General features: G+C 51.4%; 3 protein-coding genes across 3 annotated transcripts; 1 reads left to right on the forward strand and 2 right to left on the reverse strand.

The window, feature by feature from the left end:
* Positions 1-3,949: 3,949 nt before the first annotated feature.
* Positions 3,950-6,378, forward strand: NEUTE1DRAFT_125461 (uncharacterized protein; the record flags this gene model as incomplete). The annotated part of the gene is made up of 2 exons (XM_009857155.1): positions 3,950-3,998; positions 4,204-6,378. 2 exons carry the CDS (start codon positions 3,950-3,952, stop codon positions 6,294-6,296), a joined length of 2,142 nt encoding a protein of 713 aa, XP_009855457.1.
* A 4,101-nt stretch (positions 6,379-10,479) lies between these two features.
* NEUTE1DRAFT_70889 (uncharacterized protein) lies at positions 10,480-15,033 on the reverse strand (the record flags this gene model as incomplete). Its single annotated transcript, XM_009857156.1, has 7 exons — positions 10,480-11,284; positions 11,348-11,471; positions 11,556-13,602; positions 13,673-13,857; positions 13,920-14,386; positions 14,487-14,565; positions 14,906-15,033. 7 exons carry the CDS (start codon positions 14,993-14,995, stop codon positions 11,133-11,135), a joined length of 3,144 nt encoding a protein of 1,047 aa, XP_009855458.1.
* A 3,255-nt stretch (positions 15,034-18,288) lies between these two features.
* On the reverse strand, positions 18,289-18,719 carry NEUTE1DRAFT_118553 (uncharacterized protein; the record flags this gene model as incomplete). The annotated part of the gene is made up of 1 exon (XM_009857157.1): positions 18,289-18,719. The coding sequence occupies one exon, from the start codon at positions 18,669-18,671 to the stop codon at positions 18,507-18,509; it is 165 nt and encodes a 54-aa protein (XP_009855459.1).
* Between the last annotated feature and the right edge of the window lie 161 nt (positions 18,720-18,880).

Consider the following 18,880-nt stretch of genomic DNA (forward strand, 5'->3'; position numbering starts at 1 on the left):
CTATACCCACCTGCACTAGACGCCTAGGGCTCCCGCGCCTTATCAGTTTTCAAAAAACCACCACCTCAGGAACCACTCTGCTGGATCAGCAACCCTCCCTCTTCTTTCCTTCTGGAGCTCTGGACGTGCCGGTTTGACCTCATCCAATTATCATCGCACGTGCAATACTAGTACCTCCATGGAGTACACAGTGACAGTCCATGCCAGGTGCGCACTGCTCTGCAATTCCCGCACCTCCATCCAACTGAACGACGTGATGCGATGGAGATTTCTCCTTTTCTCTCGGTGGTGCGCTGGTGGTGGTGTCCACTGGTGCTGGGATGGGGGTCTTGTGGGGTTGAATGCCCCTGGGTCCAGTCGAATGGGTTCTCGAGACTGAGAGGTCGGGGGATCGGTGATTGTGGTGCGCCATTTGATTCGTGGATGGATAAGCCCTAGAGTGTGGGGGAATAGAAACCCCGCATGGAACGGAAGTCGGCAGCAGCCAGGTCGCCCTTTGTGGCAGCTCTCGTGGTGATGGCGGGCAAGTGATGATTGATCACTTGATGGATCACTGATTTCGACTTTCGATAAAACTTGTTGTATGCCGATTCGAGGATAGCCTCAGCCCAGCTTCGACCGCCGTGAAGGTTCTCTTTTGGCTAGTATCTCACGTTCCTTGACTGTGCCGCCGGCAAGAGCAAGACAGGTACTGCACACAGGCAAATCAACACCTGAATACAGGAGGAGACAAATGGAAGCGACGCCCAAGTCACGCAATGCGGCGGACGGAAATTTGTGTCCACAGAGACACTTGCCTTTCTACACTAGTCACGAAAGACTCAAGCCTGGCCTTGTCTCGTCTTTCTTTTGCCCCCTCCATTGCCTAAGTACTACTCGTCTGGATTCGAATCGCCTGTCACACCCCTTGCGCAATGGGTCTGAGAGGCGTTTCTGGCCCAGACGAGTATGGTACGGCTTGTTTGTTTTGGATGTTGTGCGATTGATATGACATATCCAGCCGCCATCACGGCCGATTCCAAAGCCGGCGTGGGCCTGATATTGCAGCAGACGTCTGGGCGGTCTTGGTAATTCCAAAAGCCTCTTGGCGATGAGAGGAGCAAGACAAGTCTCATACGTTATTATTTCACCCTCAAGATGAAGATAGATGTCTTTGCATACGTGCTAATATTACTCGGTCACGGACTAGGAAAATGCTCCGGCCGAAATGTCTCCTGCGTAGGACATAGAAGATACCTCGACAATGCATTCATTGTTCAGTCATTTATTCCCATTTATCATGGTTGAGCATTGGTTTTAGTCAGAAATTTAACGCAAGAGTACGATTGGCCCGCATGGCAGAGCATGGCCCTTGTGGTTCAAAGGCCAGAACTGGGCACCGAGATGGAAAACGACATGGTTTTCTAGAAGGCAGCTCTACAAATCCGCTCAAGACCAATCCGCTTTGTCGAAATTGCTGATTCCTCGACTTGGTGGGGAAGTCTGTGGCTCTTCAGTCAGGTCCTACAAGTTTTGACTTTCAAGAACTTCCATATATTTTATGTCACTGCTTCAGCACAACTTGGATGGACCTGGTAGTCTCTGACACAATCGGACACACAATGATTATCGGCTTTCTTCACTATGTACTGCCAAGCCTCAGACGTGAATTCCATCAATTATGTCAAGGGACAACCATCTACGAAATCACGTCCGCACTTTGACTGTGGCCTAAATCCTTGCTTCTTTCACGAAGATGATGCTTTCCCTTGAGGCGGCAGCTGCTCCGGGGTTACGGGCGGGTGGTTGGTTTCATGGCATAACCGACCCATTGCAATCCTCGAAAGGTTCGTTCTTTCGACATCCAGTAGTGTAGTGCTTGACTGCTTTGCTCGCATGTGGTCTTGCATATCGAGGTTACCGAATCAAACGCCCTCCACTTCTGAAGCTCCTGTTGGCGGGGGACCCTTGGCGTCTGCCCATCCAGCTGGGATTGCAAAGATGGGATGAACTTGTTCGTTCGAATAAGCCCGCTACCGCAGCTGTAGTGTACATTCAAGAATGGCGTACCTCGCTGTATACCTGTACTGGTTGGGATAGTCTGGGGGACTTTGCTTATTTCCCAAACGCCGATTGCCGCTCTGCATCCAGTGGTCAAGTGTGGACAACCGGGCCAGAAGGAAAAGACTGAGCGCCCCAGTGTGTACTGAACTGTCTCCAATGCCTGCCGCACATGGCCTGCGCAAGCCATTGATAGACAACCTAGTATACAAAGTAAACTGGTAAACTGAAGGTTTTGACTACGTCTAAGCCAAGGAGCCTGATAGGAAAATTACCCGTATATCGTCCCGTTTTAGCCCGCTAACCAGAATATAGGTAAGTGACTTCCATTGTGCAATGTGTGCGATTCGAGACAACCGAATTTCAGGCGAAACCAGACATCAGTTGCCTTGCCAAGATGAGGCAAATAGGTAATTCGAGGTAGCATTACAGGTGCTGTACTTGCTGGGTACGTCCTGAACAGCATCATTTCATCAATTCCCGTGGCAGCCAGCCCACCATCGTCGTGGAGTCCAGGCTGCGTCGAAAGCCCCGCCCTGACTTCCAATGGTCTTCTCCAATGCGGGCTGCAAGCATTTGTTGATTGCGCTTTTCCGTATTCCCGCAGCGGCAACCGGATTCACTGACAGCTTCCCACTGCAATGTTGCGCAGGCCGTTCCCCCCTCCCCCCGGTCTTAGGCCCAGGGTCGAGGGCCCGAGAATACCCAAAAGCCCTCAAGGCCCTCACCCAATATTCAGCCGGCTGCTTTTGATCCATTCCCTTGAGCTGTCTCTTTTTCCTCCTTTTCTCTTCTTCCTCCCTCCCCCAGGTATTCGCTCTTTCTTAAGACCAACAGAGACAAGAACCTACCGACACTTTTCCAGGACACCGACTACGGAACATCAACACTAGAGGTACGACTAGATTACGCTGCTGTAATCCGCCCACAAGTCCTACAGGCCACAACAACCACGCCATCGGTTTAGCTTCCTTGCCATATACGTTTAGGAACACTCAACACTGTGCCCATCCGATTGCTATTTCAACTCTGGGGCCGCCAAGAAGCGTGCAAGCCAACCAGCATTTCAAAGCTGTAGATCTCGGCCGTTTTTGTACCTTCAACCACCCGCGCCACGCTCATCGCCCAGGGCGACACAAATCTCGCCTTTCAGCAGAGCACTCGCACCTGTATGGTCTTGGCGGGGAACGACAGCTTTGGTCCACTGAGACAACTCATACACGGCAACTTTCTACCGGACAGACAACCATCAAGTCCCGCGTACGTATAAGAGCATCCGGCACGCTTCAAGTTCGCTCCTCCTCTCCCCGAACCAGATTTGCAACAGCAGCAGCCGGCCGATTCAAGCACCAACTTCGCGGACAGGCCGTCCCGGTAACGGAGACGATTCTCGAACACTGCAGAGCAAGGTTTGTGTGGGTGTCCCTAGCGAAGCAGCACAAAGCTTGCTGTCAAAGGGGTTCGGGATTGGTGATCGGTAACACCGATCCGCTCAAAGTGAAAACAGGCGCCCAGCTGGTTGGGACCGCAGCGGCGTCGCTTCTTTCACCAGTCTAGCCTCAGGGTTCGTTCCTTGTTGGGGTCACTCGCTCGGGGCTTCGGGTTCTCGGCTCCTGTCTCAATTTTTTTGGGGGGGTTACTCTTGCATCCGTTTTGGACCGGCACCTGCTTCTGATTCCGTCAGTGTGGTGTGCTGCACTGCGTAGGTGGCCACTCATATCATCAGCGGCCATCAGCCAGAACCCCCTTTCCATCACGCACCAAAAGGAGACCTTGACGTATTTCATTCCGGTTCCAAGCCAACCCCGCGGGCCACGCCATTCTTCCAGGTTGCCTGTGCCGCCTGCCCTGCTGGACGCTGCACCCTCCCACACCTTCTGGAAGAAAGCCCCCAAAGCTTCCTTCCACCATGGCAGCCACGGTGCTTGCTGCTGCGGCTACGCAGACTTCTCAAGAAGGTATCGTCCACCTCCCACTTGTATTGTACACATGGCTTCCTTGAAAGGCTACCCTTTCTCTCTTTCACTTGATGCAGCCCTTCCTGCTCTTCCTCTCCCTCAAGTTCTTGTTCGTCCCTTTCAGTACCTGCCAGATTTTGCCAAGCAGTATCCTCGCCGCCTAGCTTTACCCGTCGAACAGTATACTCAACGTCTTTGTCCCCAGATCATCCTCACACCTCGCACTCCGAGCCCAACTCCTCCGGGCCTGAGCCTTCGCCGCATCAATATCCTACCGACCTTGCCAGCTCGATCGCCGAAGAAGGCGATGAGACCGAAAGCGACGCTACCAATGAGCCTGTCACGCCTGTGAGCGGCCGCCAGTCCCAGGACTTCCATGAATCCCTCGTCGCGCCCGACGCTCATCCAAGCGACGACGACGACGTTCTCTACGGATCGATTGTTGCATCCGGCAAGCCTCGCCCCTCTTTCTCGGCTGCCTCTGCAGTTAGCACAAAAAGCACACTTAACCTCAACGCCCATTATAATCCCGCCCCCCGAAAGAACTCAATTGCCGAGTCGACTGCCACCACCACCGGCCGCCGTTCCAACACTTTCAAACGCGCCATGTCCGGCATTTTCAGGCGCACGGCCTCCACGCTGGAGAGATCTGTACCCGGCCTAATGGATCATCACGGAGATAGTGCGGTTCTAGACCCCCATCCTCACGACATGACTCAGCCACGAGATATTCCCGGCCGCCGCTTCTCCTTGGCCAGGAGTTCCAACACTACGCGGTCAAACACGCCTCCATCGCCCGGCTCACCGCTAGAGATGAGCATCATGTCCAAGGAACAAGCATCAAGCCCGACGGTCCCAAGTCCTGACGCCTTTCTCGACAAGAAGAAGAGGGCGACGACAGGCTTGGGCCTCCGATCACGCGCCATCAACTTCATTACCAACAATGCTTCGCATGACGAGGCAAAGCATCTCCGCCGGCCCCTCCGTCGCCGTGCCAGCAGCTTCGATACCTCAAAACGTGAAAAGTCGGCAAAATCCGGCGCCGCCCACCCGCAGGTTGAGATGTCAAGAGCGCCTTGGGAAATTCCCGCCCCGACTGGCACCGGCTTGAAGGCCAGGCGTCTAAGTTTGAGCCTACCCGACGACTTTACCGTCGATGTTGTCGATCTTTTGTCTGAATTCGAGTACCACAACAAACTCTTACGACGTCACGCCACGATCGGAAAGGGCGGATCAGCCAAGGTTACCCTCGTATCACGGAAAGGGCAACCGGACGAAATTTATGCTGTCAAGCAGTTTCGAGCGAAGTCGAGTTCAGAGACAGTGGAAGAATACCGCAAGAAGATTCTATCCGAATATACCGTTTCAAAGAGCCTTCACCACCCAAACATCGTCGAGACAATTCGCCTATGTACCCACCATGGTCTATATAGCCACGTGATGGAGTACTGCTCCGAGGGCGATCTCTTTTCCTTGGTCCAGAAGAAGTATCTCATGTCAGAAGACAGAGAGAAGGACCGTCTATGTCTCTTCAAACAGCTAGTACAAGCTGTCAACTACCTTCATTCGAACGGCATCGCGCACCGCGACATTAAACTCGAAAATATTCTGATTACTTCCGACAGCAAGCTTAAGCTTGCCGATTTTGGCGTCTCGGAAGTTTTTAGCGGCAGACACCCTGGCGAGAGGGAAGCCGGTGGTCAGTGTGGCCAGGATATGGGAGAGGTGCGTCGCTGTGCCGGGGGCTATCTGGGCAGCTTGCCATATGTGCCTCCGGAGATTCTTGAGAAGGTCACCGACTACGATCCGCGCGCCGTTGACGTTTGGGGCGTTGCAGTCTGCATGATCGCCATGACATTTGGCGGCTCCATCTGGAACCAGGCGACTCTAACTCCCTCTGACGGCTCCAAGCCGGATGTTTGCTACGTCCAACTAGCGGAAGGCTGGAGAAAGTGGAACGCAAGACACGCTGGTCAGACTAATCCAGTCCCTGCGGACACCGACATGCCCCGCGCAAAGTTCATGGACTTTGCCATTACCCACAACGGACTCCGTCGCCTCCTGCTCCAGATGCTTAACCCGAATCCCGATAAGCGCATTTCGATCACCGACGTCTTCAATAGCAGATTCGTCAAAAATGTCGAGTGCTGCCAACTCGAAAGTTACGAGGATCCATCCAAGACGATTGATGCCTCGAAGAAGGGATGTTTCGGAAAAGGTGCACCGCAAAAGATTTTCTGTCACAACCACTTACCCCCCAAGGCACATCATGTTGCCGCTGTCATCGGCAGAACCTGAATGATCACTACTCTAGTGGCTCGGGATAATATTATCACGACTAATTTCTTTACCTTCGTTGACACCATGGGAACAATCACAGCAGAGACGCAATGCGGGCTCTTTTGTGTCCATTTCACATTGCTCCCACTGGAGTTGAGTAGAGCTCGACGATAGGGCGCTCTCAATATTTGATAAAGGAGGAATTTTCTGCACATTCTTCATTTGGGTCGGAGAAGTTCTATACAAGGGCGTTTGTGGGTGTCAAATCAGTCATTGTGCTGTTAGTGGGGTGGTTTGGTATCATGGGTTTTGGTTTTTTGAGCATGGCGGTTTTTTTCTTGTCTTGCCGATTTGGAAGAGCAATAGAGAAAGAGGTTTGAGCGGTGCATCTTGGAGTCGGTAACGGTCCAGGCGGGTTCTCATGAGACAGCAAGTAGAGAGCAACATCCAGATATGAGGAAGCGGGGAGAAACAAGTCTTTGATTGTGTTGAGCGTTGTTTGCCATGGATAAATCCTTGAGCCGCGATCAGGCAACCCGGTGGGAGGGAAGAGAAAAAAAGATCAGATATCAATACATACTCTGCATTTTCCCTAGGAACGTCATGGTCATTGAGTCACCCTATGTTGCTTTCCCTCGAAGCCACTCATTGACTACATCATGCCACACCCAGAATCTCCCCCTTGGGATGATGTGAAACGCTCGTGATGGACGGTGCAGTGATGGCACCTATCGGCTGCTACAGACTCTACTCGTTCACAGTAGTTTATTCATCGACAGCTCAGGTATGAAGGGTCTCAACGCGGGAAAAGGCAAAGCAACATCGAACGTCAGGGCACTTGGTGTTAGTCATTGAAAGAAGGGGGGGAGAAAACGTGGGGGGCAGGAACTTGGAACCTTTCGGACATTGGTATGATGCTGATGGCTTCCAGTTCTCATGATGTGTGACACTGATCATTGGCCCGGTTACCGATCGTTTATGATGTCCAAAATAGGACACAAGATGCAACTATTCACGTGGAGTTTACCCGCTCGCCTTTTATTGATTCATTACCATTTCTTTATTGCTAGTGTACCGACTAATATGATTACCTTCAAAGTCGAACGCCCCTCACAGAGCTGTGTGCATCTTTTTCGCTTGCTTCGTTGTCACTTTATCCGTCAGCTTCTCTCCGATTTGAGGCGCCAGGCAGGAAGGGTGCTTGGTGTGGAGTTTTCGGGCGCCGCGTGCTTGGATGACGGAGACATTGATGCAGAGATTAGGTGTGCTGCATGTTCAACTCAGTTGTTTAAACCTGTATATATAGAGGTAGAGGCATGCATGACACAAACCTGAAATACCTACCTCTCCAACCGCATCAATCATGATCTGGCCTTTTCAAAAAGCGAGTGCCTGCATAGTAGATATTGCCTAGAGGTACCTACCTAGGTACCTACTGGACTCGGAAAGCCAAGCAAGCAAACTTGAACGCTCAGGGAAGTGAGGTCGAATGCCTGGCATCGCTTGGCTTTTTGCAGTGTGGTTGATGTTAGCTTGGACTTCTCATGCCAGTTATCTGGGCAGCATCTGGCAGGTAGGTAGGTAAATTATCCTACATGTCAGTCAAGTGTTGGTCTTCCGCTTAAATCGTCGATGCCTCCCGTCCATAACGTAGTCTACTTCTCGGCGGTTGGTATTAATTGTCCATCACGACTTCGCAACCGGTGACGCCGGTCGTCAAGCTCCCCTCACAGCAAACAACTGAATCTTCAAGTGTAGAGGTACTCTACCTACATCCATTTACCCTTTACATCCCGCCGTCTGTACCTGCTGACCTGACATGTTACTTGTTTACCCAACCCGGCATCCACGGCCTCATAGTATGGCTGACAACCCGCCCGCCCAGAAATCGCCATTGTCATTCTTCCCTCCGCCCGTCCGCCCAGCCGTCATCACCCTCAATTCCGACAACGCCCCCCCTCCATCAACGAACTGAACTCCCAAGAGTCGTTCGGCGTTTTCCTTCCCCGAAGCCCTTCATGCATATGTCATCTCACACACCATTACAATCTTGGCAGAACCACCCATTCCCCCACAATGTTAGGTAGGTTTGCAAGGAACCAAAACCAGAACCAACTGAAGTCTGGAGAAGCAATTGAACCGAACAATTCGAACCCGAAAAAGGATGGACTATTCTGGAACGTCTTGAACCTGTGGGCGCGGGTTCGATTATGGGAAAACTTGTACAGCACTGTATTGCAATACACTGCACTGCACTGCTGGCACTCTTGCCATCGACGCGAAAAGAGCAAAATCGAGGTAGTACTGGAAGTTTAGTTGTCGGTCTAATCTCTCAGTCTGAAGCCCGCCGGTCGCCTGCTTTTAAAGTGCCAAGTAAAGGCTGTGAAAGCTGACTGCCCCTGTTTGGGTGAGTTTCAATTACTTGTTTACTCGGCTCTCTTTTGGCACTCATTGAATTCGGGTTGGACAACTTGAACAGAAACGAACCCTCAGCTTACTGTAAATACTACACAAACTGCGGCGGAGTTTGTGTGGTGATGTCGACTTTACCACTCGCTGCCGCTAGGGTATCAAAGAGGAGAGCACTGCAATTGAACACTGCCTAATACCTTACTAATACCTCTAGACTACCTCTACCTCTAGAAGTAGGTGGGTAAGGTGTAGGCAGCGTCTTCGGTTACAAACTGAACGCATAACCGTGGCTGGGGGATTACGGTTGCACCACGCGCGGTTGATAGGTCACCATGGTTTCCGTCTAAGAAAAATAGGTACTAACCACAAGGTCTCCTCGATCCCCGGTCGGTCACCAAGAATACCTCTACCTACCTCTACGTACCTCTAGCCATTTGGCAGGAACCCTTCCATGAAAGGTACACGGGCAGAAAATCTGTTAGAAGGGGTAGTAGAGCGATGAAATTCTACATAGTTAAGGTCGGGCGTCACTAACAGAGGTACATCTGCCCCCTTTCTTGGCCATCTTCGCTCCTTCCTTGCTAATCATGATTCAGTTGTTCGTGAAAATTTCCAAGCCCTGCGATTAGTGAGAGCTGAGGAAGCTGAGGAACAGGTGCACTTGCCGTAGTAGGCGGGCGGTAGAGGACGGATCATTGCAGGTTCACTTCCATGGTAGTGGACTTGAGGCTTTGGTTGCCGGGCGGTTATTGAGCTACTTACTACCTTTACATTATCGATCACGGTTGGGAAGTCGCAACCATTACAATTAGATGCACTGCAGTGTCTTACGGTTCGTTGCTCAACGGTTCTAACGAAGCCCGAGTCTGACAGACGGAGGTACAGTTTCCGTCTCAGACAGCGAGACACTACCTCTACCTCTAGGCCCGGGTCTCGTAGCGCAACAAGCGTGCAGAACTCTGGTCCGGAGGCAGGCCGGGAGAAAAAGGAGGTTGCCATGCAAGAACTTGAAGAATTCGGTGTTGGTAGGTACCTCTAGGTACCTATATTTACACCACAAGTAAAAGCGACAGCTCCCTTTCTCGGGCGTCTTCCAGAAGGATGGTCGAAGAACCGCTGCATCATAAGTCTTTACTTCACCCTTTCATCAAATAAATCTGACCTTGGATAAGAGGGTGGTAAACGAGTGAGGATACCTCTACCTATGATGACCACTTGTCAAACTATCTTGTTGAATCACCTCTCCACTCACCTCTTTCACCTCCAACAAGCTTCTTCACAGCTTACTCACAGGCTAATCACACTGGACTTACGGTCGGATGAGCAGTATTCCCAAGAGCTCGATTCTGCGCACGTGGTGATACTTTTCTTTCCATAGCTGAGTGAGATGTGATATGTGACCTATCGCAATCAACCGTTGCTGGTCGCCCGTTGAAGAACTAACATAATACTCGACTTCGAAGTCTTTTTTCGTTTGATAATAACCGAGGGGACTGAAAGTGTTGGATGCTTTGATTCTCAAAGGGGTAGGATGCTGAACGAAGGCGAAACGCGAAACGGACGGAGTGATCAGATGGCACCGTATCATCTGAGTGTATTCTGCGTGCTGCTCTATGAAGGACTTCGTTGTGTGTGTGTGTGTGTGTGTATGACTGTCTTTGCCCACTGACACCTTATCCATCCGTCCATGACTGTGTCCGAACTTCAGTGGCTGTGAGAGGGCTATGCTATGTTCCGAGGGAACGCCAGTAAGATGGCATTAACGTAATGTCTAGAGGTACATTTAGTTTACTAGTCTGAAAGAAGCTATATTTGTCTAACTAATCTGCCTGTATTGACCAACTTTTTGTTTTCTTCGAAAAAAAGACTCTAGATTCACCTTCTCATCCTTCCCTACAGCAACCTGTCAATTAGCAGCCATGTCGGCAGGACTGTTCTTCTTCACGTAATACCTGATTCACCGGCTACTGAATCACACACACCCCTCTCATCTCCTCTAAAGGGCTTCGGAAACTGTGAGCTGCCGCAGAATGGAGATGCAAGACAGGATAGAAACCAACATGCCTTACTATCTTCCACGAATAGCTGACTAACCACGGAAAGCGCTTGATCCAGTAATCATTAACCCAAAGAGCAATGTATGGTATATCAAAACCGGAAACAACAAACCCGCATTCCATGACTTTCAGCCAAAATGATATTGATAGCCACGCCACTAAAGCGCAAACCCGGGTGCCCTGTTTGTAGAACGAAGCGGCCCCGAAGCCATCGGCGTTACCATGATGCGTCAATTATAGTAGCCTTGCGAGCCCAGGACTTTTGTTCAAGCAACGGGTAGTATCGGCGCCACAGCACAAAGTTTGCGGCATGCGTTCCTAACAGCGCCTCGACTAACAGAAAATAGCTTGGTGTATGACGTGGTATAGGGGGTATAAACACCATTTAACTGGTTCCGTTAGCAGCCGCGGCAGCCTGTTGAGCGGCAGCCTCTTGTGTGTCTGCCTGCTGCAAGACAGCCGAAATAACACTCTGCTCCTCCATGCTCAAATGTTGTACAAGGCCAGCATAGTACTGGGGCTGCTCTGCTTGAAGTTCTGCGAATATGTTAGCTCTGATCAGGCTTGTTCACAAGCACACCGATGAAGGGGAATACTCACTCAACAGAGACGTCTTGAAGATGGAGTAGGGGTCAAGCTTGTCGAGAGGGGATTCGAGAAGAACGCCATCTTCGCCGAGCTCGTCGTCACTATACTCGAGATCGGTACCGGAGAACTTCTGCGCCTGAGCAAGGTGAGTGTCAGCAAGATCGCGAATCTAAAGTCATCAATACCGACTGTTGAAATGGATGTGTTCTGGAGAACTTACCTCCTCGTTGAGGAACTCCAGGTATGCTTCACTCTCGCCCTTGACATCTCCAAGATCCTCCTCCTCACCCTCTTCACCGGCATCCCAGTTGTTCTCATCGTCATCCCATTCCTCATTTTCGTCGTAGACGCCTCCGTCAAGGTGATAGTCGTCCTTGAGCGCTTCCTCACGGTTTTTGAGAGCCGTCGGCAGGCTGCCGAACAGAGAGGTGATGCCCTGGAGAAGCCTTGGCCAACCAACGGCAACAGTAGGGGGGATCTGGTCAGCAGGAATGCTGATCAAGGCCACAATGGCTACAATGCAGAGCTTCTTGTCATGCACGCGAGAGAAAGAGTCCATGCTGCTGAACCAAAGGCTGAAGAACTTGTTCGTCCAGCCTTGAGATTCGAGGATCTGCAGGGTTAGAAGAGGGTTGTAGTAGACGGCGTTGATGACCATTTCCATCAAGTGGATCTTGTAGCTCTTAACCTTAACATCCTGAGAAGTGAGCACGTTCATGGCCAAGCCGATGAAGCCTTGAACGCACTGATCAATATGGCCACGCAGACTAAGCATCATGGCTTCAGAAAGCTTGCACGCGCAGATTCTATCGCAGCCGCCAACCTTGGTGTCGTTGAACATGTCCTGAACCATCTCAAACAGAGCCTGAATGTATTCAGGCTTCTGGACAAGCTGGGGCGCGCCGTACTGCACAAAGTTGTCCAACGCAGGAAGCATATCCTCCAGATACAGCTCGGCGCCCGACTTGAAAGTCGTATGGATAAGCTCAAAGGCCTGCCACATGTTGGGAGAGATCTGCTTGGCGGCAAAAGTGCAGCTGTCGATGATTTCAAAGACTTCGTTGTAGAGATCGTAAAGCTTGTTCTCCAAAGTAATCTGGATGACAGGCATCAGGACGCTCTCAATGTGAAGAAGAACCTCTGGGGTACTTTCAAGAGTGAGGATGAGAGTACCGATTGTTTGCAACACGCCAAGCGCAGTTATGCTCTTGTCGTCGAGATAATCGCCAAACTCATCCTCGGCACCATCACGTCTCTCGTTGTTTTCGAGAAGCTCTCTGACGATGCGCAGGTAGGTATCGCGCAGCTGCTCGCTGAGAGCCACGGCAAACGGTGTAAGCTCAGTAGCGAAAACCTCCACGAAGTCCTCCATCACGTTAGCGAGGGCGTCAATATCCGCTTCGTTGGCAAGCTTGAGAAGCTGCTGCATAACCGTCGGGATGTTCTGCTGCATGCTAGTGCGAATGATCTCATGTCTGATCATAGGCTGTAGGGCCAAAGCAGCAGTCACACGGACAGGCAACTTGGGGTCGGCCATGCAGTCGAGGATGTGGCGGTAGACAGTAAGGAGGTTCTGCTGGTCCTTAAAGTCGAGCTGCTCGAACTTTTCGATGGTGTCGCACGCGCGGGCTCTGAGGAAGCCTTGCGGGTTCGTGAAATCCGGGAAAACGTACCGAACCAAGAAGTATTCCACCTGATCAGCGATAGGGGACTTCTTGCCCAGGATAACCGGAGCAAGAGTCCCGATCATGCGTAGCGCACCCTCCTTCGCCAGGTGGTTCTTCTGGTCCTCTGGCGCCTGCTCGTATTGATTGACGACTTCATTGACGAACTTGAGGATCTCGAAGGTTTGCTTTCTACGGGCCTTTGTGAGGCTCACCAAAAAGTTGACAGCGGCAACGTCGGGCGCGGAGACCTCCTCAAAGAAGTTAAGTTTGCGGTGAAGGTATTCCTCCGGTTCCTCCTCAAAGTTTTCCACGTCCTCTTCCGAAAGGCAGAGAACAGGGAAAATGAAATGAGTGACCAAATTAGTAAGGTGAGGCTTCAGATGTGTCCACATCTCCTTGGGACGAATGCACTCGTCCAGGAAGACAAGAGTGTACGACAAGCACGGCCGGCTCAGCCAGACGGTCTTGGCTACCCACTTCTCGATCTCGGCAAGGTAGTGCTTGAGGATTTCGGGAGCGACTTGGGCGATAAAGTTCTTGGCGAATTGGAGCAACTGACCATCGGCTCCCTTTTCCATGATGTTGTGAGGGTTACCGTATCTATGGCGGGGTCAGCCTCGGAGTCGCGCACCCGGTAGAACTTGGGAGATGCGACACCATAACCACTTACCTGATATATAGCCTGTTTAGGTTGAAGTATGCCCACTTCTTTGCCTTCCACCAATGATGGCGTTCACGTCCCAACGGGTCGTCCTGCATAGCGCTCGCAGGAATTGGCTTCGATACAGTACGAAGGAAGATGGTGCACCATCCGAGATTGACGGACTGCTCGCGGAGGCAGGCAGGGAGTTCAAGCTATAGTGGCTCAGTCAGCTAATCATCCCATTACCGTGTTTCCGGTAGATATAGAAACTCACCCAGGCAGTATGCTTGTACGCCTTGAGAGCAATGTGTAACATCTCGCCAGCCTCCCCACTATCCTGGTTTACCAACTCATCACAGACGGCCAACAGTCTCGGGAAGCTGACTTCGACAATCTTTTCGAATTGCGCACGGTGATCGGTATCGCTCATCTTATAGCGGAACGAACGGCAGATAGCGAGCAAACATTGCAGGCCAGCCAGGACAGAGGGGGCGTTGTTGGTGTTGAGCAACTGAACGGTGTAATCCATGAAGGTCGGCCATTTTTCGGGAAAGTCGTGGTGCAAGACGCGCTGTAAAATGGGGACCAGCTGGTGGCGGACCAGAGTCTCGGAGCTGGCGAGAATGGGCAGTAACCGGTCACGGAAGCGTGCCTTGGCGTCTTCGTCCAAAACCGCCTCTTGCGGGTAGTCGTCGGAGCGCTGCCAGGCGCGGTTGACTCGGTTCTTGAGGTAGATAACGGCTAGAAAGGGGTGAGCGCTTGCACCAAGCGTAGAAGGAATGAAGCAAGGGCTGAATGGGTTATGGAAGCCCGCGAAGGGAATCGAACTGGCAAGGCATACTTGAAAGTTTCAGGTTCACATCCTGCTCTGTCTGGAGGAGGTCCAAGAGGACATCGGTGAAACCGACTTGTTGCTCGGCCTGCAGAGAAGACTTGATGTCAGCGGCGCTCCTGTTTTCCGTAGTTTCATGTCCACCCGGAAGCGGGCGGGGTGGTGAACGGAAGTCGAGGGTGTGCTGGTGATATGGATAGCAAGCGCGGACGGCTGGGCGGGAAAAGCACACGGCGACGGCGACGGCCACGGGACGTTGCTATCTGGGATGAGGTTGTTGTGTGCGAGGCACGCGGCCATGGAACAACAATCTCGGGCTCGTAGTTGGACTAGGGCTGTTTGCGCTGAAGGGCCGGAGTCTCGGCCGAGGTGGTGGGAGGACGGCGGTTGATGATGATGAAGATGATGATGAACGGCTACACACGCACCTGCTTGAGCTGGAGTTCAGCCCTCCGACGAACGTCGGCATCGGCGTCGAGGGTCGCGACGATGCAACTTCGAATGGCGTTCGCATCCATCTTGAGGTGACTTCGTTGACGGTCAAATTCTGGCGGACTCTCGCATCAACACGGACACACCTATCCGGGGAGGGCGAGTGCGTAGATGGGGGGTATTGGTGGCAGGCAACAAATTCCCAAAACAAAAAGCCGGAGACGGGGTTGAAGTTGTTGCGGTTGAGGGGCGTGCACAGTCTTGCCAACCCGCTAGCGTAAAAAAAAATATTTGGGCCACAAGCTGGTCCCTCGTGGCATCGCTGCTCCTGGAGACGCTTTGAACCTGATACCTTTTTGGCTTGAGTGCGGGAGACGACGAATCGGCTGCCGTGAAAATCGCTGCTGGGCGGGGCCTTGTCAGCACGCCGTCCGGGTTATAGGTGTCGGGGTTAATGCCGTGAACATATCGCCCCTACACTACAGAAAACGCACGTCTCTACCAGACGCATTAAAACTGAAGCATGAGGGGCGAAAGGGCATCACGTCGGCTAACCTGTAATCTCTACCTCTATCTAGGCAAACAACCAGAGCACGGGCATCTCTCGTTCGACCAGCCAGCGAAGGTTCGTTCAGTTGTCTGTGCGGGCCGTCACAATCACGGGTTTGTCAACTGGTGCGGTGGAGGGACCCCAGGCCCAGGAACATTCTCCATACTAAAACGGGATGGAAGGGAGGGCCGTCAGCTTGGTCTTTTCCAGTAGTTTGGACGCTAACAGGAACCTATCTGGTTTACAAGTTTTATACTGGTTGGCAGACCAGGAGGGTCCTCGTTGCTCAGCCGGGCTTTGGGTTCCTCCTTGAAGTCTGCCTGTTGAGAATGATGAAAGCATCCGTTTGTCATTGCTAATTGTTAACCCCAAGTAATGGGGCCTGAACATAACATTGCACTGCCATCGCCATTGTTTGGACCTTTACCGCCTTTCTTTCCAGGTAAAGGAAAAGTCGTGCTTTGAAGAGTGAAGCCATCATGGGCATTCATATCGCCAAACGGGTTGACCTCTTATGGTTTGCACGCTACAATATTTTGACGCCCCACCAGGAAACCCACACAGTACTAATGAACCCACATTGTGTCTCAAATCCCAACTTGAAGCTTTTACTACTTACTAGTAGTGTATGCTCCTTGTGTGAGCTTTGTTTCGTGTTGTGAAAGAGGCCGGGAAAGAGACACCAAATCTCTTTTGCTGAGCAGGTCGGTCAGCCATTCATCTTGATGACTGAGGGGCACTGGACGTTCCCGTCGGCGGCTGCACCGGGGCCATCCGCCCAGCATGCAAAGACCGGCGTGCCATGCCAGTGCCGCTTCCTGCACTACGGTAGACATCTGATATCGACAAGAACACAACACTGCTATGGGTTGATTATGGCACGTTTATTGCCGGTGCAAAGCAGCCAAAGCCATGCCGCAAAAGCGGTCACCACTGGCCGTAATTAACCGACCCATTCACCAGCCACCCCACCATCTCACTGCACTTCTTCTTCCTCCCTTTTCCACGTCGCTTGGACTTAATTGGTGCCCTTACAAGCTGATCCTCTTTAGTAGCATAGGTGTGAGTCTTTGAATCATGCTTGCCAAAGTGCCGGCATCGGATCCTCGTACAGTTTGAACAACAGAACAGGGCAGTCCAGGTAGACTGAGTGGCTCACTTGGAAAAAAAAAAAGCATTACACTACTTCATACCTACAGTACGCCACAATATGTGTGTGCCTGGCGCCTGCGCCTGAATTGCTCCATGCAAACCCCCAGCAATAAGCAAAACAAAAACCACATGCCGACTTGCACGTTTTCATTTTCCCCTGCGTCTCCCCAACCGCCTCTGTTTTGCAGGAAAGCCCACCAGCCAAGTTTCTAGGGCCAGAGATCTGCGAGGAGGGCAGTACGGATATAAGCGGACTCCGTGCTTTCTATTTTACATAGGACCATGTTTACATGTCAAGGGGGAACCTCTTAGCGCCTGCCTGTGAAACGTGTTTTCGAAATAAAAAATTGTGAATCCCTTCATTGACTCTACCTCTCAATACAAGCTCCAAAATTGTACCTGAGACTCGGTAACCAAAACCGTGCGGCCCTCATTCAGTTTTTCCTCCCAATGCCGAACCCAAAACGGATAGATTATATAGTAGATACATATGACCTTGAACTTCAGATGACAGATAGGAGACCAGTACGCCCGAACTATATGCTAAATATATGAGGTATAAAGTGAGATGAAACCTATTAACCCAATTTCTGTGTGGGCTTGTTAGCTTTAGGCTCACCTTCCGAGAGGACGGGAACCAGTACCTATTGGACGAATAGAGGCAAGAGAGTGGGTGGGATGACGCCGAGAGAAAAAGGCTTGACTAACAGATGATCGTCCCTTGGAGATGCTCATCTCACGTGTGCGAACCCTGGTGATAGTTGACCACAATTCGTTGCTTCGACAAAAATGACCATCGCCACCAGTCGGTACTGGCTGCTGAATGTTCTGATGATGATGCAGTGGTAACAAGGCAAACCGGCTACCCAACTGGCAGTGAACGAGGGACCTAGATGCAACCCGGGATTACGTCTCTGTTTCCATACCACATTTTTCCGCGAAGGCTCCTGAAGACATGGACAATTACCGTAGTACCGAAGAAATCCAACAGACTAGAGAGCTATGTCGAGCGCTGCAAGACGGACATCATCGTGTCCCGAGTTTAGGAAGCTTTGTGAGGCCAGCCGACTGATATTCGATGCCATTTTCGCAGTTTATGTAGCGCACAAGGTTGAATGCCGGTTCCCAGTGAGTCAACAGGAATGAAGAGAAAATAGCCATCATTGAACTGGTATTGGCGGAGATAGCGACCTCCATCTGGGCAGTCGAGTTGAGAAACACTACATGGCATGGTCGGTCCATTGTCATTGGCAGTTGTCGTTGCTGCTGCCACACTTCCATTGATGGGCCATCCGCGGTTCTGGTGGTATCTTGTCGACATACCTCTTGTATGTCCGTAATAAGCGTCTCATTAGACAGCTCGTGATTCCAGGGACGGGTCAAGACGCGTTAGAATATGAGCCTGGCCGTTCTAGCAAGCCAAAAGCGAAAAGCAATCCAGAAGGTCCACGGAAACAGTCGGGCCAAAACCAGCAACACCGTTCCAAATCAGACCAGTGGCAATTCCTGGGCGAGCTTGGGTGCCATTGCTCGAATGAGAACCTGGAAAATCCGGTGTGTGCGGCCAATTGTGGTTGATCCAAGTGGAAGTTCCAAGAAAAGAAAGATGAGAAAAGAACAATGTTTCTTTGATTCAAGCTGTGTCCAGTTAGTTATCTTGAAAACGGAACATGAGGCTGTCCAGATCAGAGTTGCAAGCCGTGGGCAGAAATTGGAGTACCGTATTTCGGTCCGAGGGGTCAATTGATATATACACTCTTCCAGAGGCTTACTCACCTTGCTGTCCGTCCATGGCTTAAATCTTCCGGTCGGTGAAGAGGCGAATCCGTTTTCAGGACTCGGAGAGATTGTTAGCGAGGAAGACTCCTAATCCCGGGGTGGAATGGCTTCAAGGTTTAGACGCAAACGCCTCGAGCGGAGGACGAGGACGTTATCCCGAGAGCCATCCCGGACAGCAAGGAGAGGCCGATATCCACTACACACAAAGACGCCAGAACCTCGAGCCGCTCTTCAATTTTTCCCAAATCCAGTGAAGTTTCCCGGTCCGTGGTATAATGCATCTCTCCATATCGTCCTCGAAGCGAGAACAGAAAAGGAAATTAGGAAAAAAAAGGAAAAAAAAGAAATCACACAACCCGTAACATTAATCGAAAAGTAAACTCGAGCGACAGCACCACCGTCCAATGCGGCAGCTGTCTGCAAGGTGCCATAGTCCAGATGTTTGATAGGCACCAGAGAATCCGTGTTCTGGTAAAACCAAGGACAGAAA

The sequence above is a fragment of the Neurospora tetrasperma genome, assembly GCF_000213175.1.
Source record: "Neurospora tetrasperma FGSC 2508 unplaced genomic scaffold NEUTE1scaffold_81, whole genome shotgun sequence".
Lineage (NCBI taxonomy): Eukaryota > Fungi > Ascomycota > Sordariomycetes > Sordariales > Sordariaceae > Neurospora > Neurospora tetrasperma.